Genomic DNA, 25,448 nt, shown 5'->3' with positions numbered 1-25,448 from the left:
GAGTAACAGAGATGCAGCCAAGCTTTGCAACACAGGGCTGGTTCATTGGCGTTGTGAGCGCCATCGGGCTGTTGTTGCTGATCCTGCTCATCCTCTGCTTCATTAAGAGGAGTAAAGGGGGAAAGTACTCAGGTCAGTGTGACCTACCCTGATAAGTGTTTAATATTAGGAGCTATTAAACTGAAGCTTGATGAGCAGACATTCTCCCTTTTTTAAAAGTCCACACAAGTTTTGTGTGGGCAATGCTGGCCAGTCTGGAGCCATAAAGCTGCCCGACGCTGCTGTAGAAAAAGAAGTGAAACACTTACTGCACCACAGTAAATATATTATATTGACTGGGGAGAATATTTCACTCAACCTGCTTCCTCATGCAGCTGTCATGTCAAACATGAGACAGACCTCTAAGCTTACACTTCCTTGCTTTGACAGTAAGGAATAATCTCTGGCTCTTTCTAAAAAAGACAAAAAACGTAAAATAATGGTCCATGTCTGACTGAAAAAAAAACAGGTGGTTAAAAAAATAGTTGTTTATATCAAACAGAGAATGTATTCCTTTCAGGGTTAGGCAGACACTGTATTTACTTGCTTCTGAAAATAATCTGAGCTAAAAAGGTAAAAGGAGAGTAAAGTCACAGGAAGAGCCGGGACCATTTGTTTTCCCTCTGAATGTAAATACAACCCTTACAGAACCATGTTTGATATGAAAATGTGAAAAATGTGCAGGTTTAAAGCCACTTCACTTAATTTTAAAATGTTGCAAATTGTAGTTTTTTTTCCTTCTCTGTACTCTTGCTATGAATTCAGACTTTTCTGTCGTCGACAAACGATCACAGTGAGATTTGGGTGTAGCAAAAACATACTCCATAGTTGAATAAAGGAGAAAAAAATAAAAAAGGAAAAAAAAAAATCACATTGTTATGTAGATGTTTTTGCAAACATATTGAAATTTGAAAACGGGAAAAAAAAAGAGTCAATTTAGTGTCACTTAGTGAAAGTAGTTACATTACAATTTAAGCTAGGATTGCGCTCGTGCCCTTAATTAAAAAACAGACTTTTAGCAATTTTCACATGAGAGAGAAGTGAAGACAAACCAAATAATAAATCTGATGATACCTACCGCCATTCTAATTGGCTGTTATATTTTTAGAAAATCAGTAAGAACTTAAAACTATAATACAGATAAACTGATACTATCTACAGATAGTCCAGCTTTTTTGCTCCACCTAAGCAGCCTTGATGTTATCTTGCTTTTTAATAAAACTTCACTGTTGAGATCTGAGACTTACAGTGGCTTTAGATAGAAGCCAGATTAAAATCTGACTATAATGAAATCTGTCTTCACATTCTCAGTGAAAGATAAAGAGGAGGGCCCAATGGACTCGGAAGCTCGGCCCATGAAGGATGAAACTTTCGGAGAGTACAGGTGTGTCATCTGAATTTACGCTGTTTCCTTGAATGCTTTGTTACGTTTCTGCACATTGATTTCTAACACAGCCCTGATTCCCTCAGCACTGCTTGGTTTTCCTAACCCTCTCTGTTCCTTTCATTGTCCCTCTCCTCCCTAATGCCTGCCCCTGTTATGCAGATCTCTAGAAAGGTATGCTGCGATATGATTTAATATCCTTAACCCACTTAATTTTGACCTCTGCCAATGCCTCACTTACCTTCTGCCTTCCCATAAACATTCAGACTAATTTTAATGTAATATATTTGTTTACCGATTGCATTATGCTCAACAGTTCAAAACCCAATAATGTTCACCTCACTGCAATGTGAGACCCTGAAAAGCAAATAGTCACGATTTATAACCTGGAACTGACTATTTTTAAAAAATTACTTAAAATATTAGTACATAATATTCAACCTTTGGCATGTAGCACTGCATTTTTCGTATGTATCATGTTAACATTTCTTCTGCTCTTCATGCTGCAGTGATCTTGAGGAGAAGCGAACAGCCAGCCAGCCGTCTCTGTGTGAGAAGAGCAAGCTGTACAGCGAAGACAACCTCGACTTCAATGGCAGCAGCGCCATGACCACAGAGCTCAACATGGATGAGTCTCTGGCCAGCCAGATCAGTCGTCCCAGTGGCGGTCCAGAAGGTTTCCACGGCCTGCCGGAGAACGCCCCGCTGAACCCCTCTACCTTCTCTCCCGCCACCAATGGCGTGCCCAACTCAGTCACCATCCTCGATTAACCCCCACACATCCACCGGGGACCATCAGACCAAAATATGTCAACACGTATGTGCCCATATGCTCCTGTTCCCTACTGACTTGCTGATCTGTACTTCGACGACTAATAAACAATCATGTTCAGATGTCCCTGGCAGCCATCTGATTGACTAGACTATAATGACCAAAGGAGTGTCCAAAGTAGTGGACAGCGATAGCGATATAAGCCCGACTGACATGAACATGCCCTTTGACCTCCCTTCATTTTCCTGTGCAGTTTACAACTAATGAAAACGACTAACATTCATTTCTCTCGCTCCTCTTTCGTTCTCTCAGCAAACAACAGCGCAGATGCATAAAGACAGAATGTTGTACAGTTAGAAATATCAGGGGGTGTAGGTATGGTCATGTAAAGATGCAGAGTAGTGCATTAAAAGTAAAGGATGATGGTAGAACCCAGTGTAGGGAGCAAGACAGCTAATGCTGCTGTAAAAAAAAAAATCTTGAATCTTAGATATGAATCATGTTTGATGTACTTCCCACATGATTTTGTCTGTCTAATTGCCATTTAATGTCTCCGATTGTACTTGCCAGTGACATTTTTTTCATTTTACAAGCGTGTTTGAATACCAAACGTCATTTTTTTTGTTGCTGTTGTTGTTGTTGTGTCACTTTTTGTTACATAATCATTTTTCACATTGTTTTCTATACTATTTATATAAAAAGCTACGACACATTTCATAGATTAACATGTTTTCAGCGAAATCAAGTGAAGCCAAGTTTCTTACTATTTGGATGCATTAAGTGGAACTTGCTGTGAAAATGCTGAGTAGCATCTGGTGTATATAGCTGCATCTACACTTATCTATTTAGCCATATTACAGTATTATAGATCCTTATAAGTTCCTGTGCCTGCTGGGTCTGCATAAAGCACCAGATTGATGTCATTACTCTCTCGCCTTCCCACCAGAAGTGTAATGTCATTTTTGAAAACGATGTTGTAATTTTTTTGTGTGTCGAGACCTATGTGTAGTTTTCTGTATCGCTGTCTTTGTCTCTTTCTACGCTGTATTAAAACATTGTCTCTAATTAACAACCTTTCATACCTGCTCATCTCATACTAAACAAACTGAGGTGCAGTATTTATGTATATTTCAGATATGAGGGTGGCGTCTAGCGCGCGAACACTCTCTCAAGTTTTATTTTCAAACCTTCCTCAATGCAAGCTGATATTGTTGACAGTTGTAAAGGCTGCCATTTGATATATGATAAAGGTTAAAAAATAGTTGTTTATATCAAACAGAGAATGTATTCCTTTCAGGGTTAGGCAGACACTGTATTTACTTGCTTCTGAAAATAATCTGAGCTAAAAAGGTAAAAGGAGAGTAAAGTCACAGGAAGAGCCGGGACCATTTGTTTTCCCTCTGAATGTAAATACAACCCTTACAGAACCATGTTTGATATGAAAATGTGAAAAATGTGCAGGTTTAAAGCCACTTCACTTAATTTTAAAATGTTGCAAATTGTAGTTTTTTTCCTTCTCTGTACTCTTGCTATGAATTCAGACTTTTCTGTCGTCGACAAACGATCACAGTGAGATTTGGGTGTAGCAAAAACATACTCCATAGTTGAATAAAGGAGAAAAAAATAAAAAAGGAAAAAAAAAATCACATTGTTATGTAGATGTTTTTGCAAACATATCAAAATTTGAAAAACAGGAAAAAAAAGAGTCAATTTAGTGTCACTTAGTGAAAGTAGTTACATTACAATTTAAGCTAGGATTGCGCTCGTGCCCTTAATCATCCAGCAATGCAGTGCAGTGAATATCTGTGGAGTTTTTGTCTGATGAAGTTGTGCGGGGCAGAAATGCAGTGAGCCACAGGGAACACTTAAACGCGATACTCTCCCTTCTCAAACAAAAGCTCGCCACTGGCCAAATATCAACCGTAGCCTCCCAGGTAGAATATGAGATGTCTAAAGAGGCTAGTGGCACTGAAGGAGGTTTGTGTAAGCTCCCTGTTGTTGGTTAAACAGACACACTCAGGACAAATAAAGCTTTTAAAAAAAAAATCTATTTTCATACAGGAGCGACGAATGACGCAAGATATGCCAATATTCTAACTCAACTATCTGCTGCTAAACAACTGTGTGTCAGTGTTTGGGGGCAAATGTTAGCTCTGAATGAGGAATGAGTGTACACACACAGATACTCACTCGACTGCCGCTCACTCTTTGCTTTTCATGTTTTGTAGGGGAAACCTGGGGATGCTGGCCTTTGCTTTCTCACTGTGGTTGTTCTTTCTTTTTTTATATAGCTAAAGAAGAAAAATCGATTGAAAATGAATTGGTTTGTGTAGAGAAGCTTCTCTAGGACTCAAAAACAGACATTTTAAGTGGAAGTAAGACGAAACAGAAGGGGCACGGGAGGCCAGGGGGTGTGCGGCACTGCTGGGGATGATATGCCTCTTCACAGAGTGTGGGGTGCAGTATTAGCACAAGATGATGCCTATATTTGTCGTGGGTGGATGACTGGAGCTGTGGGTCTTCTGCCACTTTTGGGGCCAATATTGTAACTGCATTATGAAGCTACTGCTGTAACTGGATATATGACTGAAAAATAAAGTACGTGGAACAATCTGTACCAAAACAGGCTCCCATTTTTTGTCACTAATCAGTAATAACCGTGTTAATCGGGAGGAAATCTATGTCACTTATGTTATGATTAATGTTCATCCAGTTCACACTGATTCATTGATTAACCAGGTTTATTTAGCCCAATGCCACAGGAGGACAAGCTAATGTCAGCTCATTGGCAGTCAGCGGGAGCTGGTGTTGAATTGATAAAAGTAGTCCTTGGTGGGTTTGTTGGTGTACAGTCTCTTATTCAGGTACTCTTGCCTGGGGAGGAAACAGAAATTTGAACACAGTAAGTAGCTTGTCCCCCGAAATGTTTATAAAATCTGAAATCTATATTTCCATATTTTATCACCTAAGCCTAAAACACATTTGCTGATTAGTGTCTAATCAGAAAGTGTGTGAATATGTGCGCAGTGCTTACTGTGCCAGCTGCTCTCGGGCCAGCTGCACGTTGTAGCGGTCCATCTGAATTCTCTGCTCTCTACTCAGCTCGGCTGCTCTCAGGTCCTCCTTCTCGGCTTCTCTGGACAGCTTCAGCAGCTTCAGATCCCAAGCTGCTTCACGGATCTTTTCAGCATCTCGCTGTTTCTGAAGGCAGAGAGGAAATAAATCTAAAAACGCACTAAACTTTGCAAAGCTTCAGAGCCAAATAATCTGCTGGAGGTCTTATGGCTTGGTAACTGGATCCACCCAAATGATTTTTTCTGTGTTAGCACTTTATGTTCATGCTTATTCTCGCCACTATTGCATCTTGAAATCAATGTTGATCATGTTAATCCAGGTCCAGGCACTAATGGAAAGTTTGGGGCCTTATTTTAGTACACTAGAAAGACTAAAAAGATACCATCATCCTGAATAAGGAGAAAACTGATATACACTGGTATATTTTTTAAATATCTCCAGCACACTAAAATGAGACGTTTTATTACTTGTTCAAACCACCTTTCAGTGCCTGGATGCTGGTTTGAGCACCGCTGGCTTGATGGACACTAGTAGTGCTCCTGTAACATTTACTAGCCTCCAATTAGTTTTAGAGTTGATTTTTAAATGTTAGTGCTTTTTTAAGGTGACGCAATGTTTGCGACCTCAATATCTATCTGACAAGCTAGTAAGCTACGTGCAAACCTCATGGATTATTTACAGAGTCTTAAGCAACACTGGTGATGTGGCTTTAATCTTTTCTGATTTGCTGCTGAAACAACCTTCTGAATCACATCAGGAGTACTCCAACATTTGCAGTGTGTAAAACAACACAAAAAGGAGGGACAAACCTAAGTTGAACAGCATTTCCACTGTGGGAGAAGAGCTACAAAAACCTGGGTATTCACATCAATAACAGACTGGACTGGAAATGCAACACTGAGGCTTTCTGGGTCATTTACTGAATTCAGTAAAACACTATTGTCTGTTACTGCTAGTGCAATCTTCTTTGTAGGTTTGTTTTGGGGTGGCAGCGTCAGAGCCAGTGACGCTGGAAAGCTGAACAAGCTGATTAAAGGCTGAGTCTGTGCTGGGACCAGCCTGAAGCCCCGAGAGGAAGTTATTAAGAGCAGGATGTTGCACAAACTGCTAAACATACTGGACAACACACGACATCCCCTTCATGACTGTTGTCAGCAGGTGACTCCCTTAACTCTGCTTTAATAATGACTGATATTAGTATTTTAATGTATTTTTTAAAGTATTTTAGTTTAGTTATTTATTTCTTTTTGTTTTATGAACTTTAATTCTACTTATTTTATTGGTTTTAAATGATCATTTATACTCATCTGTCAATAGTTTTAATTATCTTAATATATTTCTCTATTTTATGGACTGAAGGTGTAGATCTCATATACATGTATATTTTTACTAGTAATATTGCACTGTTGCTTTTTTGGTTGTTTTTACTTGTGATTACAGACTTTGTAGTTTTCACCTTCCCGTCTTATGTTTTTGTTTTTTCACGTCTAGGATCATTTTCTTTGTGAGTGATCTCCTCAAAGCTGAAATCCTTTTTGAAAACAACCTGTGTAGAAAAGTTGGCACAGATGTCAAAAACTCGTTCCCTTCATCCCAAAATGGTCGCGGCAGATGGCTGCCCCTCCCTGAGCCTGGTTCTGTCTAAGGCAGCGGTCCCCAACCCCCGGGCCTCGGACCGGTACCGGTCCGTGAGTCGTTTGGTACCGGGCCGCAAGAGTTGAGGCTCAGCTGTGAAATGTATAGTTTTCAGGGTTTTTATCGGTTTTCAGCGTTATTTTGTTATCGTTTTTATCGTTTACTCGGTTTTCCTGGGTCTTTTCACGTATGTTATGAATAAATTTTCTTTTTTTCGGTACCGGTACTAGTTTTATTTTGTTGTATTTATCCGCGACACCTTAAAGGCCGGTCCGTGAAAATATTGTCGGGCATAAACCGGTGTTGTGCCAAAAAGTGATTTCCGGTATTTGCCAAAAACTGATTGCTTGTATTTAAAGTGCTATAAGTAACTTGTTGGGCTATAATATGTGAAACATATGTCAAATGCATCGCTTATGGATGACATAAAGTCATCTTGAGCCACAAACAACATTCGTGTCACAAGGTAGAAGCCGCAATCAGTTTTTGGCAGTGACTTTTATATAACCTTTATTTATGCAGTTAAAAAAATCTCATTAACATTAAAAATGTCTTTTGTAAGAGTAAGTTGGCCAAGGGGACAGAAGAAATGGCCGCAAATATTACAATAGTTCTGTAAAAATATTTTAAGTGGGGATAAAGGACCGGATTGGTTATAATGTAAGTACAATAACACAGAGTTGTAAAGATACTTGAAAAACGGATAATTTTTTAATTCTCTATATAACCCCTTTGTAAACCCTATTCACCGAAGTGTATTTACGAACATACGTAAAGATATTACACAGAAAAAATACACAGAAACATTGGAAATCAGTTTTTGGCAGACAATCAGTTTTTGGCACAACACCGGTCTGTGGCGCAAAAAAGGTTGGAGACCGCTGGTCTAAGGTTCAACAAGAGTTTTTCTGTCCCACTGTCACCAAGTCGCTTGATTGTTGTTGTTTATTTAACTAATATTTTAGGGTCTTTAACCCACAATATAAAGTGCTTTGATGTGACTGCTGTTGAGAATTGCTGCTGAATTAAATAAAAAATAATAAAAAAGAAAACACTAATTTCAAATCCACACATGCAGTGCCCAAGCACAAGTAATTGCCCCGCCCAATTCCCCTGCTGGCCACCTCTGTACTCAAGGGATTATGTGAACATGGTATTCTACATAACATATATGGAATACCGTGTGCAGCTTTGACTACATTACTGTGGAGTACCGAGTGTAATACCTGTCTCTCAAGGCATTGTTGTTCTCTGTCCTGCTGAATGCTTTTCAGCTGATCAGGGCTCATTCCTTTCCACCTGTCTGGTAGAACCTGTGGTGGCCTCCCTCCTCCCACCTGTCTCTCTGTTGCCTCTGCACACTCTGTCATCATGTCAGATGTCATTGTATGCCACATCTCTGCCAGATTTTGCTGTTCCTCTCTCTTGCGTTGCTCCTCCAGTTTCTCTGCTTGCTCTTTAGCCTGTGTGCACAGGACATGGTGAGGCTTTAACACAGATCCAGGGACAGTTAATTGATCATCCCACTGATGACTGATGATTCAGAAGCATTGCAAAACCTCGTCTCTAAAATGTGGTTACTCCTAGCATAGAGCTACCAGTCAGCCATATGGCGAACGTCGCCCTGAGAGAGCCACTCAGTCAGCTGTATGTGCTTGTGCATCATGAGTGGTTATTAGTGAAACCACTAAACACTATGAAAAAGTACAGTGACCTGAAGGATTTACAATGATGCCTCCCGATGGGGGATTCAGCCGAGTGCATTCAGGCAAATGAGGGAAGAGCTAAATGGAGGCTTTTAAAAACAGACAGTAACCATGCGTACATCAAAGCCGTTTAACCATCCATGTTGCCTGGTGCCAAATAATATGATTGCTGCCATCCTGCACCAAGTGTGTGCATGCATCATTTGACATTTTCAGCTTGCAATTCCCACATGACAACATCATGTCACAGCTTGCCCCTCCCACCCCCCACCCCCCTTAGATTTTGCCTTGAGCATTCACATTAGTGAGTGGTGTGTGCGTATCTGTTTGTCCATCTGTGAGTGCGCACATATACTGTACCAGAGCCTGGTTGTAGTTCTCGAGCGCGATGCGGGTAGCTCTCTTACACGCCTCCTCGAGGGCAGCTTGTTGAGCCCCTCTCGCGTCTTGTTGCACCAGCTCTTTGCTCACAAGCATCTCTGTGACACACGTGATTTGGGGATCATCTGACGTGTGTTTTTCCACACCTGCATTAGCTGTTGTATTTGGCTCTTTAACTGCACACTTCACACTTACAGTAAAGCTCTTAGGGATAAGCATCCATCACTGTCACCTGGTAATAAGGGCTGTGCATGGGAGTGTATGATTGTTTGTGCAGGAAAGCATGAAGCATGTGTGTGATGTACAGAGTTGTAGAGTAAAGGATGTAAACTCATTAGGAATGCTAGTGAATGTGTGTACTTGTGTGTGTCTCTTTTCACCTATGTGCTTGTCTCGCATGTGCCGTTTTTCATTCTCATCCATCTGTGCTCGCAGATCTCGTTCTGTCTTTCTTATTTGTTCTCTCATCCTCAGCTCCTCTCCGACACCCTCTCCCTGTGCATGAAACAAGGACAGATGACCATAAGAGGTAACAATATTACACATTTAACCATTAGCTGGACCCCCCCTCCCGGTCTTTAAAGCTTACAAATCCCCTGCTTTGTCAGAGCTGCCCTACCTTAAAGATTTGCATACTGGCAGGCCCTAGCTCATTCTCTGGAATGGCGATCTTGAATGCCCCCTTCAGGCCAAATTTAAGATCAGCATCACGAGAGTCCTCTGGTCGCTGATGAGTAGCCCAGTAATTGGTGAGTTCAGAATTCAAAACTCTTCGCTTCTCCTCTTCAGCATTGTTCTGCAGCACCAGTGCTTCATCTTGGTATATTCTCAACTTATCTGTAATACATTAAAAATACACCTGTGACCAACCAAAGCTCATTAATGGAGAGGGCCTGAAATAATAAGGGACTAGGGGACTTGCATTTATAGCGTCTTGCAGGAATTATGTCTGCAATTAACCTGCTTTAATTTACTCATCCCTGTCCTTCAGTTTACCCAAAGCTTTGTCCATTTGTTTCTCCATGTTTTGCTGGTGTTTCTTCTCCTGGACTTGTTGGTTTAGTGTATCTAGGTCGAGACCCATCACACGAAGCCGGGTGTTGAAAATGCGGGCCTTGCGTGCTGTTTCTGCAGCCCTACGCCTCTCCACAGCCTTTTCCGTGGACTCGTCTACAGGCAAATCCACGTTGAACATGTTCAAAGTTTCTAGTGACTTCCTAAAGAGACAGCATTACGACACTTATTATCGGAGCTGATAATCTTGCTTGGAAATAAATTATTAAAGAAATGATTATGCCGATTGAAATATAAAATCCTGGTGGGGTTCATCTTCAGAGCGATTTGCTCCTGTCGTCACCTGATAGCATCAAAAACCAAAGTCAAGGCATATTTAAAGAGGAAGTAGACTAAATCAAATGTCTCTTCTTTAAAAATGGACATATACCTCTGATCAACTTACCGCTGACGTTATAAGTCTGTCCAGTTTCTTTCAATAGCAGTGAATGAAATCTGCTCCTGTTGTGTTTGGAGACCCTTGGTAACCATGGAAACAAGTGGACGCACATCGCTATGCTGGAAATACATAAGAAGAGTGACAGGACCAGCTAAGGAAATGTCTTTTTATTTTTAATAATGTGTATATTCTGTAATAAAGTAGCATTAATAGTATTAAAAAGTGATATCCAAGGTCGAGATAACAATCAAAACACGACAAACTCCAGACAACTAAATTTGGTCTCGCGAGAAACTGTGAGGTTTTCTGAAGGGAAAAGTGTAGTTTGGACAGAAAGTAGGAACTTCTGGCAAATGGCATGGGATAATGAAACAAAAGGGAGACATTTATATAGGGTGTAAAACACAATAGAAGCTAAGAGGAGTAGCGGATTGAAGAGACAGGAGGAGGTTGTTGTTGTTGTTGAGACGGTTGAGCATGTACTAGTTGTTGCAGGAAGTATGCAAGTCACAGGAGGGTGATGTGGGGTGAAATGAGTGGTGGAAGGGAACTTACGTTTGAACGAGTGGTTAAAGAGTTAAGTCATGGTGAAGGGAAAGTGGTGGTTTTTCGTTTTTTGAGAAATACTGGTCTCATCAAGAGGATCTGAGGATTCAGGGATGACGGACGATTAACAGCCAGGAGGTGGCAGTAATGCAACAGTTTTGGATGCAAGCTGCCGTTAAACTTGACTGAAGAAGAAGAAGACCTGTGAGGTTTCGTGTCTCGCGCGCTTGTGGGTCTTCCTGTTGGATTGTAAAATGGCGCATTGTTGTCGCCGTCGTACCGAGTATATTTGATAAAGATTATATTTTTCATTTTAATTTTTAAAAGGCTTGCGCAGATCATAATGTAATTTGTGCATAGAGCAGCAGTAGATTGACCAGAGGGGTTCATTCATTTCGTGCACACTGCGTCTTTGCAACAGCTTATCGGGTAAACATTGGTTGTTAGCATTAGCTAACTGCTAAGCTAATATTCACTGCAGACCAGCTAAACAAACATAACGAGATGGGTTATTTAAAACTGATAGAGATTGAAAATTTCAAGTCGTATAAAGGAAGGCAGATCATCGGACCTTTTCACAAGTTTACTGCAATCATCGGACCCAATGGATCTGGTATGTAATGACAGCTAACATGAACTCGAAGCTAATGCGAAATGCAAACTGCTAGCTGTGCCTAACGGTAAACAGAGCTCCACAGCCCATAACTCTCAGTCTGTGCATAGCTGAACTGTACGGAGGTTCAGTTGTTGGTAGTGTGATGTATTGTATTGTTTCATATTCATATTTGCCACTAGAGTATTTATTTAAATTTTATTTCGGTGCATTAATGGTTGTCAATTTGCAGAATAGCGTATTTGCATTTTAATTGAAGTAATTCCTTTAGACTGCTTAAGCACTTACGTCGTATAGGCACTTAATATATTTGTAAACATTGGGGTTGGACCTACCTTTACACTAGAGAAAGACGAAGTCTTTCAACGGTGTTTTCTCGTAATACAGTGCAATGCATCATCAAAATTATCTGGCCAATACAACGTGTAAAAACTGCATACTAATAGCCAATAAGATGCATTTTATTGCAGAACTGCTGTTTTGCACCAGACTGTACAAATAAAAGGTGAACTTTCCTATAATATTTACAGGAACTGCATATTATCCAAATGTTGTCTCCCCATTCCATAGTGTACAACTAGAATAAATCAAAAATAAAATTAAATAAAACAAAGATATAAGAATATGAGATGGGATGTAAAAATTAATATTAGGTAACAAAGTATGTTTTACGTAAGGGATATTAAAGCCTATATACAGTTGTTGTTTATGTATAAAAGCAAGCAGCAACATGGTCTTAACATGTGTGTTTTCATATAAAAAGGTCCCAAAGTTTACTAAGATTTCAATGTCATCATAATGTTTGTAGGAAAGTCCAACCTTATGGATGCCATCAGCTTCGTGTTGGCAGAGAAGACAAGTAACCTGCGTGTGAAGACTCTGAAGGATCTAATCCATGGAGCGCCTGTAGGGAAGCCAGCTGCCAACAGAGCCTTTGTCAGTATGGTGTACCAGGAAGATAATGGAGAAGAACGTGCCTTCACAAGAGTCATTATTGGTACAAAGCTCCATTACCAACCGTCCTTTAATATATAATTAACTTTCGTTTTGAATAGTTGTCTGTGTGAGTTAAGAGACACTGATCTAGTAAAATTTGAATGCTTTTCAGCTGAATAAAAGGATAGTAGTAAAGCTGCATGGATATCAGTTTTCAAAAATTGACTCATCGTCTAAGAAAACATTTTCACACATGTTTGTCATTTGGTGGGTCAAAAATATTTAAAATCTGTTACATTTATAAATTGTGAATAAAATGCACTTGTTTACTATAGTATATAAAATAATGTAGTTTAATAGTATAGTGTATATTTGTATATTAATATATATATATATAGTATATTATTTGTGTGTGTTGATGATGAGCTAATGCTTGTTTTGTTTTTGGAATATGCACCAGGTTCTTCCTCTGAGTATCGCATCAACAATAAAGTAGTGGGCCTGCCTGAATACAGTGAAGAACTGGAAAAACTTGGAATTCTGATAAAGGCTAGGAACTTCTTGGTCTTTCAGGTAAGATTTCATTCTTGTAAATGTTGTCAAGATTTTTTCAAGAGCAATTTATGCACAGGCAGTCTTTCATAGTACTCCTGTACTAATCCACTAGGTTATTTTGATTGGATAGTGCAGTAGTTTTTAGTGTGTGTGTGTGTGTGTGTATCATTGGTTTGAACGTGACTTGGTCAGTTACACCAGAGATTAAATTAACACCAGGTAACATTTTATTTGCTATTTCAAATCTCAGTTTTGTCTTTATTTCCCTGTAAGGGAGCTGTTGAGTCTATTGCCATGAAGAACCCCAAAGAGCGTACGGCGCTGTTTGAAGAGATCTCCCGTTCAGGAGAGCTGGCCCAGGAGTATGACCGGAGGAAGAAGGAGATGGTGAAAGCAGAGGAGGACACGCAGTTCAACTATCATCGCAAGAAAAACATCGCCGCAGAGCGCAAAGAGGCTAAGCAAGAGAAAGAAGAGGTCTGCCATTTTTACTGAGTCTGCATAGGACACAGAGTGTCACGATTAGTGTCTGTGGTTATTTGGCATTTACTGAATTCCTCCATGGATCCATTGAGTGGTTTAGCCTGTTTCTACTCTAACAAATTTTAGGTAATATGTAATTCCAGATAATGCAAATACTTGTCATTCATATGAATGCACCAAATTTCAACAGTAAAAGACAAACTAGGAACTTTTAGCTGAGCTCAACATAAGCTTCAGTTTCAACTGCACATCCTGCATATAAATCTATCCCACATATATTTATATAAGAGAGAAAGTCTGGTGTTAGGTGAACAACACAAAGATGAAGTAAAGATTGTTACACTGTAATCGGCAACAAATCTGTGTATTTCTTATTTGAAATGACTCAAAAATAGCCTTGAAACAAACGTTTGTATTTTCATGATTAGTTTTTTGGGTTATCTGATGGAAAAACCTCAAATTCTCATTGGTCATGAAATGTGGAATCAGTTACATCTCTAATCATGATTTGCTCGCTTCTCTCTTTTCCTTCATTTTACCAGGCCGAGCGTTACCAGCGTCTTAAGGATGAAGTAGCCAGAGCGAGTGTACAGTTGCAGCTCTTCAAACTGTACCACAACGAGACTGAGATCGAGAGGCTGAACAAAGAGCTTGGGCAGCGGAATAAGGAGATCGATAAGGACCGTAAAAAGATGGACCATGTGGAGGAGGAGCTGAAGGACAAGAAGAAGGAGCTGGGCAGGCTGATGAGGGAGCAACAGACCATTGAGAAAGAAATTAAGTAAGTGGCATGAAATAAAATACGTTTTGACATTTAAAGCTTAATGCACTATTAGTCATTTGACTTACATTAAACGGTTGACTTGACCACAGGGAGAAGGACTCTGAGTTGAACCAAAAGAGGCCTCAGTACATCAAAGCCAAAGAGAACACCTCACACAAAATCAAGAAGCTTGAGGCAGCAAGAAAATCACTGCAAAATGCCCAGAAGATGTACAAGAAGCGGAAGGGAGACATGGATGAGCTGGATAAAGAGATGAGGGCAGTGGAGCTGGCTAAGCAAGAGTTTGAGGAAAGAATGGAGGAGGAGGCGCAGAGTCAAGGCCAGGATCTCACCTTGGAGGAAAATCAGGTCTGATGTGTGAAAACTACATTTTAGCCATTTTATTTTGAAAAAATACCAAATTAGTTACAGAATTTTAGTGAAATTATAATGTTTCATGAAATTGAAAAATGCGCACTCTTTGTCTCCCTTCTTCCAGGTGAAGCAGTATCATCGTCTGAAGGAGGAGGCCAGCAAACGTGCTGCCACGCTGGCACAGGAGCTGGAGAAGTTCAACCGTGACCAGAAGGCTGACCAGGACCGCCTTGACTTGGAGGAGAGAAAGAAAGTGGAGACAGAGGTAAAGGAGAGAAAAATGGAAAACGTGGGAAAAGTTTTATGAGCCAGAACAAAGTCAAAGGAGCTTGCAAAGAAAAGCGTCTGGACTTCTTTAAGTTGCTTGAAGACGTTTCAGCTCTCATCCGAGAAGCTTCTTCAGTTCTAAGGTCAAATGGTGGAGAGTCCCAGATTTAAACCTAGTGGGAGTTTCCCCCCACAGAGGGACAAAAGGACCCCCTGATGATCCTCTAATCACCTGAGCCAAGGCGTGAAACTGGGTGTGGGTCCCAATCAGCCAGAGTTTCGGGTGAACTCTTTGTGAAACCTGGCCCCACCAAATCTGGGACTCTCCACCATTTGACCTTAGAACTGAAGAAGCTTCTCGGATGAGAGGTGAAACTTCTTCAAGCAACCTAAAGAAGTCCAGACGCTTTTCTTTGCAAGCTCCTTTGACTACAATGACCTGGATGACTGAGAACCTTCACAGACATATGAGCCAGAACAAAATTGATTTGATAGAAGTTGTTGTTTCTCTTTAGGCCAAAATTAAACAGAAGATCCGTGAAATCGAGGAAAACCAGAAACGTATTGAAAAACTGGAGGATTATATTTCCACCAGCAGGTATGCTGCTCTTAATTTTGGATTGTTTTGAGCGGAGCTGTGGCAAACTTATTTTTATAGGTTTCTCTGGTTTACTGTGTGATTCACAACCTTCTTTCCCCATCAGGCAATCACTAGATGAGCAGAAGCGTATGGAGGAAGAGCTGACTGAGGAAGTGGAGATGGCCAAAAGGAGGATCGATGAGATCAATATGGAGCTTAATCAGGTACTCAATACACAGGAAAGAAAGAAATCAGCACCAACAACAAGTTGAATCTACTCTAATTGAGTTAGTTAATTTTTGCATGTGGTAACTCTGCTCCTAAAGACATCAGCCTTTTTCTGTAGCTCATATTTTCCTGAACTGTACAAAACAAAGCATTATTTCTTTGTGTCAATCAGTAGACTTGACATACATCTGTTATGGGAAGTGAATACGTCACCTATAGTAGCACCTCTGATGAATCCCCTTATTATTGGACTGTGGTTTAGGTGATGGAGCAGCTTGGAGACGCCAGAATCGACAGGCAGGAGAACAGTCGCCAGCAACGTAAGGCCGAGATCATGGAGAGTATAAAAAGACTCTATCCTGGCTCTGTGGTAAGGCTCCTTTGGCACTATACCCATGCTGGGTCTGCTTTTCTTTTCTTTTTGGTCAAAGCATTTAAACATTGAGCATAAGAGCACTAAACAAACTAACGTTTACTGATTGTGTTTTCAGTATGGGCGTCTGATCGACCTGTGTCAGCCCACTCAGAAGAAATATCAAATCGCTGTGACTAAAGTGTTGGGTAAGAACATGGACGCCATCATTGTTGACTCAGAGAAGACTGGCAGAGACTGTATTCAGTACATAAAGGAGCAGAGAGGAGAGCCGGAGACCTTCCTTCCTCTTGATTACCTTGAAGTAAGTATATAAATATAATGACTCCAACTGAGAGCTTTGAACAATTCATAATAAAACAATGTCCTTGCTGGGTGTAGCCTGTGAGCTAAATTGTCGGTCTTGTAAAACTTGGGGAATGGAAATTGTAGAAGCACAAAGCGTCGTCTGTCCATCCATACATCCATCGACTCAGACGCCGTTCACAAGGTGAACTACTTTACCTACATTATTGGTTTGAATTGGATTAAATGTTATTTAATTTGAGTGAAATGGTAAAACAGGATCATCTGTTGTTCTATGGAGACTTTCCAAAGAATTCTCATGGGTCACGTTTTTAGGTTTGTGGGCAATGAGCTGTGAATTGTGATGGGTCCTGAACTAGATAAGCTACTGCGCTGCTGGAGATCTGATTTTAAATCTCTGCTCTGCTCTGGGCGTGGGTGCTTAACTAGTTAAAAACAAACAAACATCTGTCTCCTATTTTTGTGTCACATAGCTAAGAAGCGTCAATCGCTGATGAGAAGACTTATTCATTTGGCCTTGCTGTGTATTATTGTGGTGTTTGGTGCAGTTTTCTTGTTATGTGGGGTTGCTGTTTTTGTCAAGTGGAGATGAATATCTCTAACAAGTTGATTTGTTCACATTTTCACATCTTAGTTTTTAATAGAAATGTATTTTTTGAGTTTGTACACTGTTTGCATATAAGGCAAGCATTTCCTTTTTCAGTATTTTTGTGTGGTGCATTTTTCTCTGTTCTTACACACGGGGAACAAAGGATATTTAAGTCGACCTAAGATGATTTGTTTTAATCTTTACTTGGTCTTACTTAGTTAAATGAGTGAAACATGCATTCTTTTTTTGCCAATCTGGAAAAGCTTGAAAATTGACCTTGAAAGTGCTTAAAAAGTGCTTGAATTTGACCCTGAAAAATAGGTGTGAACCCTGAATATCCCTGTTGGGTGAAATTGAAGGTGATCAGCTGGATGATTATGTATCCAGATAATATTTTGTTAAAGTTTCTCAGAGTTGGTCCTCACTTAAAATATTTGGCTAAAACAATTTTCCCTGCGGACGATAATGAAAATTCCTGCAGCATGTTTAAATGTCATAGAACGAGCAGATTCATGGCAGGATGGGCAACATTGCTTTCTGCAATTTTTAAAGCCAAAATTATACTTCTGTCTTTATGTTGTTGTTTTTTTTTTGGGGGGGGGGCGGGGGGGGGGGTGTTAAATGTTGTCACGCCTATAAATAATCTTTATTCACTGACAATTTGAACCTTTTTTTCCCTGCAGAGGTTCTTTATATAAAATGCTACTTAACTCTAAAATAATCCCAACCTCAGGTCATTAATGTTTTTCTTTCCTCAGTGCCGTTCACACTGTAAATATTGTGTAGAAAATTTAAAATGTGTCTTTTCAAAGGTGAAACCAACCGATGAGAAACTCCGAGAACTGCGAGGAGCCAAGCTGGTGATTGATGTGATTCGCTATGAACCTCCCCACATCAAAAAAGCTCTGCAGTACGCTTGTGGCAATGCTCTGGTCTGCGAGAATGTTGAAGATGCGCGAAGAATTGCTTTTGGAGGGCCATACAGGCACAAGGTACTTAACCTAATTTAAAGATGGATGATTGGATGATTCATAGATGTGAGAATGCGTAATAACTACTTCTACCTATTAACTTCTTATTCATCGGTGTCCAGACGGTAGCCCTGGACGGTACTCTGTTCCAGAAGTCTGGAGTCATCTCTGGAGGTGCCAGCGACCTGAAAGCTAAGGCCAGACGATGGGATGAGAAGGCAGTGGACAAGCTCAAAGAGAAAAAGGAGAAACTCACTGAAGAGCTCAAGGTGACTTTAATTATATGACCCACATCAGAGAGTTTGTTGGGACGACAGATTTTTAGTAAGAGTCACCATGAAGCACTTTATGCTGACTAACCTCTGACTAAAATAATTGTTATTTTATACTCCCTTAATTATTAAATGAACAGTTCATGAATATCCACTTAATGTTGATGTTTTCCTCTGCAGGAGCAAATGAAGGCCAAGAGGAAGGAGGCAGAGCTCCGTCAGGTGCAGTCTCAGGCCCATGGTCTGCAGATGAGACTCAAGTACTCGCAGAGTGATCTGGAGCAGACAAAAACCCGTCACCTCTCCCTCAATATGCAGGTACGGCTCAGTAACAGCTTTATTTCCTCTTACCGTTAGAAACAGTGACCCTCGCATTAAATGTTTTTCTGTTACTCTGTGATACAGGAGAAGTCTAAGCTAGAGAGTGAATTGGCAAACTTTGGCCCTCGCATCAATGACATCAAGAGGATCATCCAGTCCCGTGAGCGGGAAATCACTGACTTGCGAGACCGCATGAACCTGGTGAGACTGGCACAGAGTGAGCTGCAGTTAGAAGTCCGTTTATGAACGTGTAACATTGCACAACATTGTTTCTGTTTCCCAGGTGGAGGATGAGGTGTTTGTGGAATTCTGTAAGGAGATTGGAGTGAGGAATATCAGAGAGTTTGAGGAGGAGAAAGTGAAGAGGCAGAATGAGATTGCAAAGAAGCGGTGAGTTCAGTCACTTCTGCTAATAGTGAATCTGTCTCTGGTTTGTTGAAGCATAACTTCATTGTTTTTGTCTTAGTCTTGAGTTTGAGACTCAAAAGACCCGCCTGGGTATCCAGTTGGACTATGAGAAGAATCAGCTGAAGGAAGACCAGGAGAAGGTCATGATGTGGGAGCAGACTGTGAAGAAGGACGAGGCTGAAATCGAGAGACTTAAAAAGGTGAAAACAAAGTTAGACGATGAAAATGTTTTGCCCTTGATTTTGTCATCGCTTTTAATCCCTCTTGTGTGCTTTGTAGGAGGAGCACAGACACATGAAAATCATTGATGAGACAATGGCCCAGCTGCAGGACCTGAAGAACCAGCATCTCACCAAGAAATCTGAAGTCAACGATAAAAATCACGAGATGGAGGAGATTCGCAAAAAACTGGGTGGTGCAAACAAGTCAGTGACTGCAGACATATGCACTTTAGTTTTTTTTTTTTAATATCTTCTTAATATGATTTTATGTTTGAGTGAGTTTGTTCTACAAACAACTTTTTATTATTCCAGGGAGTTGACTCAGCTCCAGAAGGAGGTCACTGCCATTGAGACCAAACTGGAGCAGAAGCGCAGTGACCGTCACAACCTGCTGCAAGCCTGCAAAATGCAGGATATCAGGCTGCCTCTTCGTTCTGGAACAATGGATGATATCAGCCAGGGAGAGGTACATTAACAAAACCATCGTTGCTCTAACTGTAATTCCATTAAGACCGAAGCAGAAAATGACAGACGTCTTTTTGTTTTCACTGTTCAAGGGGAGTTCCCAGACGGATGAGTCCAGCAGCCAAAGGACATCCAGCAGCGTTTTGGCCAAAGAGGCTCTTATAGAAATTGACTACAGCAACCTGTCCGAAGACCTCAAGGTGGGTCCAAATAATATTATAACAATTTTCTTTACACATTAAAATATACCAAGTAGGAAAATGAGCAATTTGCAGCAGAGGTGATCTCTATAGCTAAAGTCAGATTTTGTACTTAAATTTTGTAGATGCACATAGATTAATACAAAAACCGAAGGAAGAAACCGGAGGAGTTGTACTTACATCTTATGCCATCAGCTTGTCCTCGGTCACAGTTTCCTTCCACATAAAGCTTTGCAAAAACTGCATAAAAAGCACTTGCAGCAACAAAAACATAATATTCCAGAAACACGCTTTGCCGATCCGATCAGCTGTTTGTAACACTTCCTACGTTGGAAAAGACATCAGCGCGAACTTTTGCATGTCCTCCATGTCCTGTCCGAAACCGGAAGTGACGTCATTTTTGCGGAAATGTAGTTTTTTACCATCAAGGCCTCATGAGCCTATACTGGTGTTTTTAAAAGTTATGTTTGACTTTATGACTTTCTGTGTCGTTTCTGAGATGCTTAGGACTCATATTGCACTGCTGGAAATAGTTTATTTTGATGCAGATGCTGCTTTTTTTTTGCAAATTTGCATTATAATATTTTTCCTGCAGTATATAAAAATTGGTGTATTTCAAAAATAAAACTATGAAGACACTCAAAATAAATTTCCTGTGGTGGGAAACTATTTTGTGCAACTTTTTTGTATTTACAGTTTTGAGGGATAAGCCTCTTAAATTTCTCTAACTAGAAATATATGTTAAAAAAACAAAAACGATTTTCAATTATTTTTGTAGTTTATTGCACTTTTTTACAATTTATGTAATTACTATGCACTTAGGCAGACATATTATTAAAATTTAGGCTGTAATGGTTGTATTGATGTATAGCAACTTGAAATGCTCCCAAAAATGGCTCCACAGCATGTAAAAATATAATATAAGCTCTGGCGGACTTGGTTCTATGGTAGGTCTTAAAGGGTTAATACATTTATTCTTCGATCTTCCTGAAGGATGCACTGTCAGAGGAAGAGATCAAGGCTGAGACGAACACACTGCAGCAGCGTCTGAATGAGCAGCAGAGCATCCTGCAGAGAATCAGTGCACCCAACATGAAGGCTATGGAGAAGCTTGAGAGTGTCAGGGACAAATTCCAAGAGACCAGTGATGGTGAGGTGGCAGTCTCATGTTAGAAGCTGGGGTGAAATGTGGAAGGGGACAGGAAGTTGAAGACCTCTTGTTAAACTTGACAAGAGCTCGTTCCTCCAAAACTGTGGAACGAGCTTCCTTTAGAGATTAGACAGGCCAGTTCTTTATCTGTTTTTAAGTCACTCTTGAAAACCCACCTCTTTACCCTGGCCTTTGACACCACGTGAGATGCTGGTTTTTTATTTTTTATTTTAGTTGTTTTTAGGTGATTCGATGCTGTTTTATCTTGTTTTTGTTTTAACATAGGGCTGTTTTAATTTTATGTTTTATTTATTTATTTTGCTGTTTTCTGTTATTCTATTGTTTTAACTTATTTTCTGTACGGCACTTTGTTCCTGTGCTGGGTATTTTAAAGTGCTTTATAAATAAAATTGGATTGAATTGGAACTTGTATCATACGCTTTTTTGGTTTCCTTTCTTTTTTCAGAGTTTGAGGCTGCTCGGAAAAGAGCCAAAAAGGCCAAGCAAGCCTTCGAGCAGATCAAGAAGGAAAGATTTGATCGCTTCAATAACTGTTTTGAGTCTGTGTCCACCAATATCGATGAGATCTACAAGGCTCTGTCACGCAACAGTAGTGCTCAGGTATGTTTTTAGAGACTTGCCACATTACATATTATTAACTATGTCTAATGCCATGACAGGTAGCATTTATGTGTGGAATTTGGTACATGGTAAATTTTATATATATCCATTTGTGCATGTGCCCAAGTTGTGTTTACCAATCAGCGTATGTTTCTTCTTTAGGCATTTTTAGGTCCAGAGAACCCAGAGGAGCCATATTTGGATGGTATCAATTATAACTGTGTGGCCCCAGGCAAGAGGTTCAGACCAATGGACAACTTGTCAGGAGGAGAGAAAACTGTTGCCGCCCTGGCTCTGCTCTTCGCTATTCACAGGTGAAACAAGGGAGATGTGCAGAGGAATTTTTAATGCACGTATAACTTGACGGAAGTTGACTGTTTACATCTTTGTTGCTTCTCCGTAGCTACAAACCCGCCCCCTTCTTTGTGCTGGATGAGATTGACGCAGCTCTGGACAACACTAATATTGGCAAGGTCTGTTTAGAGAATAAATGTTGATATAATGAGCTGTCTGTTTGTTTTTAAATGAATATTTCTTGTGATTTTAGTGCATTAGCCTTAATGCTTTCTCTTTGTACCTTCAAGGTGGCCAACTACATCAAAGACCAGTCAATGGAGAACTTCCAGGCCATTGTCATTTCTCTGAAGGAGGAATTCTACACCAAGGCAGACTCTCTCATAGGTGTTTATCCAGAGGTGAGTCTTTTTCTTTTTTTTGAATTAGAGACGGATAAAATCCCCAAAGAGCAGATCAGCTTAGATCCAAATGAGTACTACTTGAAGCACCACTTCAAAAGTGCAGCTGTGTAGTTTCAGCATTGTTTTAAGACAAGAACGCTACCATAACAAAACCACAACAAAAAAAGAAGCCATAATAACTGAATAAAAGTAGATAAAGATCAAGCATATGCATTGCTTCGTGATATTAAATTTAGCCCATAAAATAATGCATCTCATTATGTGTCATATAAGGTTATGTTATAGATAAATCTTTATGGTTTGTTAAGAAAATGTATCATTTTTCATATAAACTCTACTCTAGCACTCACAATACGCCAGTGTCACGAGACTGAGACATGTATTGACTGCACCACATGTCTCCTGCTGAGCATAATGGCTGTTGAATCTATTCGCAAAGCAAAGAAGGAATTTTCCCAGGATTCATCAGTATGAGCTAATGTCTGCAACAGAAACTCCTAATCAAAGAGTCTCTGGATACAGTTATGTATTGACGGTCACAGTTTCTGAGTGGGTGGCTCATCTGTATCTCCAGCACGCAGGGTCATTAACCTGTTATGACCCGAGTATCACACAGGCTGCGTTTGTGATTTCGCCTTTAAAATGATAAAATAATTCTCATCTTTCAGGAACCATTTGAACTTTCTTAAACTAGTGGAGGATTTGCAGTAATGTGAAGAGCACATGGTAAAATCTGTCTGTTTAGACTGTGAATGCTTTGTGTTACCACGATACACCAAATATCCCCGTGAAGCCCGTCTTCTCTTCTTTCTGAAACCGCTCGGAAAAAAACAAACAAACAAATAAACAGAAAAAGTTCTGCTTCTCTGCAGGATATTCATTGCACATTGTACTTCCTAATATTGTATTGTGACCTGTGACGTTTTTTAAGCTAAGCAAAGTGTTGACCCAACCGGCGAGATGCATTTCTGAGTATTATGCATATAAAGCTTTATGCAAAATACTAAAATATAGCCTTGAGATGGCTGAACTTTCAGTAGTCAGGCTGTTTTTAGACGTTAAACTTCTGAACCTGGAGCTGAGACAGCAATACAATGGAGTTCATTAGATTCATATAACACTTTATATTCTTCATTTACAGACATGCAATAACATTCTCATCATAAACCACATGCAGTGTATCTAAGAATTAAAACATCCTGTTTGATATTTGGCCAATAAAACCTCAGCATCTTGAGCTGTGAAGTCAACGCTGATTCGGAAACAATTAACTAATTTTCTTTTTTTCTTCCATCAACAGCAAGGAGACTGCGTCATAAGCAAAGTGCTAACCTTTGACCTCTCGCAATATCCTGATGCCAACCCAAATCCAAATGAGTAAGACCTGCTCTCCCAGCACTGGTATTTTGTGAAGTTGGATGTTTCCATGGTTACTTTTTCTGGATTGCTCATTGTAACCTTGTAGTCACAGATGATGTATCCATTAGGTCTCACATGTTATTTCCTTTAAAAAAAACAAAAACATTAGAGTAGTGACTTATTGAGCTTCAGTTGTTTTTTTTCTTTATAGACCGTAATGACCAGGATGTATGTACATTTATAAAATCCAGTCCTTTATCAGTTTTCCAATATAATTGTGTGGGGTGCTTTTTAAGAAGCTGTAGAATTTGTATCATGTGGTTAAAGTGTCTCGAACATCCCTAAAGCCAATTTTTGTTTTCATAACTTTTATACTGTTCATGGCCGTCTTTCCAGCTGTGTGCTTTAAAGCTCTTGCCCGTTTCCTCTTCTCTGTACTTAACTGCAATTTCATATGTGCGCCTATGTTTGTTTGTTTTTTAAAGCTTAACGAGGAATCTGTTGTTACAGTATGATGGATACATTCCCATGTGCAAAAGCTAAATAAAACCTGCAGTTAGCAGCAGCAGCTGGCAGAGCTGTTATGAGATCATGGAACTGAGGCTATTACTGCTCTGCTTTTTTATTCCCTGAGTAATATTCTGAATCAACTTTGGTAGGCAGAAAACTCAGCATGAGTCCATGCTGAAACTGCTCGGCCTGTTTTATCGATTGCTTTGCTTCAATAAATTTTGAATTATTTAAACTCATTTATCTTGTTTACTTCATAACACATTCTTGCAACTCATGTGCTGTTTTGTAATTTCATCGGGCTGTTTTTAAAGTAGCTCTCATATGAATATGTTTGGACCGATCCTCAATGTAGCATTTATTTTGCTGCACTAGTTTATATTCCATAAGGGGGAATAGGGCTTTGGTAGGCGAGGCTATTTATAGTCCTTGTTTTCACACAAACGTCTACAGAGGCACCAATGAAAGCGTACACTTTGCTTCTCAGTAAAGCCTGTGTCTGCCTTAACTCGTTGCACAAGTATATTTCTCTCATTAGTTTTGATTATTTGAACACTTATCATTTCGTTGTCAGACATCAGTCATCAGTGTTGGGGAGTAACGGAATACATGTACCGCCGTTACGTATTTAAAATACAAAATATGAGTAACTGTATTCCGTTACAGTTACCGTTTAAAAAGGTGGTATTTAGAATACAGTTACTTTGTTGAAATAAATGGATTACACGGCGGTACTTTCCTGTTTCATATTGTGGCGGGTCAGGACTGTTTGGGTTTTGTTTGTCAGCTACGTTCTGTTGTTCCAGGCGGCAGCGTTACGGTTGCCATGGTTACAGGGTGACGCTCTCTCTCTGCATGTTTCCTGGGTGAGAGAGCGCCTGTTGTTGTTGTTGTGCTAAGCTAATAAGCAGAATGCTACAGGTATAGCTCTAAAGAATGTAGCATCATGGGCAGTGTAGTCCGTGCTGCAGGGAGAATGGACTGCCATACACGTTATGTGTCTGTGAGCGAGGGAGGGAGAAAAAGGAAAAGTACGAGCTGTCATCGAGCAGAAACGGGAGCTGGAAGCATGTAAATATAATAATAACCACTGCAGCCAAGAAGAGAGCCTGACGAGCCCAGTTGTAAGTAAGCTATTAAGACTCGACTGTACACCGTGTTCGTGTTTTCCTCCAAAAACAATAAGTTCCGTT

The 25,448-nt window shown here is 40.0% G+C and overlaps 3 protein-coding genes across 7 annotated transcripts in view; 2 read left to right on the top strand and 1 right to left on the bottom strand.

Annotated features, from left to right (window-relative positions):
* The window catches only part of l1cama (L1 cell adhesion molecule, paralog a), a 45,869-nt gene extending 41,061 nt beyond the window's left edge, over window positions 1-4,808 (top strand). For 2 of the 3 annotated variants that reach the window (XM_087833459.1, XM_087833460.1), the window contains exons 26-29: window positions 1-132; window positions 1,351-1,423; window positions 1,586-1,597; window positions 1,933-4,808. In XM_087833459.1, coding sequence (XP_087689585.1) covers window positions 1-132; window positions 1,351-1,423; window positions 1,586-1,597; window positions 1,933-2,194 — 479 coding nt within the window. In that variant the 3' untranslated portion in view covers window positions 2,195-4,808. The remainder of the gene's footprint in view (window positions 133-1,350; window positions 1,424-1,585; window positions 1,598-1,932) is intronic. The other variant, XM_087833461.1, reaches the window with a different exon arrangement.
* Window positions 4,809-4,925: 117 nt separating this feature from the next.
* On the bottom strand, window positions 4,926-11,154 carry ribc1 (RIB43A domain with coiled-coils 1). 3 transcript variants are annotated; one of them, XM_087834480.1, is made up of 9 exons: window positions 11,001-11,154; window positions 10,452-10,564; window positions 9,989-10,162; window positions 9,612-9,829; window positions 9,373-9,487; window positions 8,972-9,090; window positions 8,132-8,368; window positions 5,230-5,396; window positions 4,926-5,069 (listed from the first exon to the last, which is right to left on the bottom strand). In XM_087834480.1, the coding sequence occupies exons 2-9, from the start codon at window positions 10,555-10,557 to the stop codon at window positions 4,988-4,990; spliced, it is 1,218 nt and encodes a 405-aa protein (XP_087690606.1). In that variant the 5' UTR covers window positions 10,558-10,564; window positions 11,001-11,154; the 3' UTR covers window positions 4,926-4,987. The 3 variants fall into 3 exon arrangements, with proteins under 3 accessions (XP_087690606.1, XP_087690607.1, XP_087690608.1); XM_087834481.1 differs by lacking the exon at window positions 11,001-11,154 and having other exon boundaries at window positions 10,452-10,719; XM_087834482.1 differs by lacking the exon at window positions 11,001-11,154 and having other exon boundaries at window positions 9,989-10,209; window positions 10,452-10,541.
* Window positions 10,997-24,490, top strand: LOC102782318 (structural maintenance of chromosomes protein 1A). Its single transcript, XM_087834479.1, has 26 exons — window positions 10,997-11,604; window positions 12,413-12,601; window positions 13,001-13,113; window positions 13,369-13,572; window positions 14,121-14,359; window positions 14,452-14,710; window positions 14,841-14,981; window positions 15,499-15,581; window positions 15,688-15,787; window positions 16,054-16,161; window positions 16,283-16,468; window positions 17,872-18,051; window positions 18,153-18,299; window positions 18,483-18,620; window positions 18,708-18,824; window positions 18,907-19,013; window positions 19,090-19,231; window positions 19,311-19,456; window positions 19,565-19,718; window positions 19,810-19,917; window positions 20,911-21,067; window positions 21,534-21,688; window positions 21,851-22,002; window positions 22,092-22,161; window positions 22,273-22,383; window positions 23,687-24,490. The coding sequence occupies exons 1-26, from the start codon at window positions 11,496-11,498 to the stop codon at window positions 23,765-23,767; spliced, it is 3,696 nt and encodes a 1,231-aa protein (XP_087690605.1). The 5' UTR covers window positions 10,997-11,495; the 3' UTR covers window positions 23,768-24,490.
* The last annotated feature ends 958 nt before the right edge of the window (window positions 24,491-25,448 follow it).

This window comes from Neolamprologus brichardi, chromosome 20 (assembly GCF_056152115.1).
Source record: "Neolamprologus brichardi isolate AB-2024 chromosome 20, ASM5615211v1, whole genome shotgun sequence".
Classification (NCBI taxonomy): Eukaryota; Metazoa; Chordata; class Actinopteri; order Cichliformes; family Cichlidae; genus Neolamprologus; species Neolamprologus brichardi.
The sequence above is the reverse complement of the archived record's forward strand: the minus strand, read 5'-3'. Positions and strand labels throughout refer to the sequence as shown.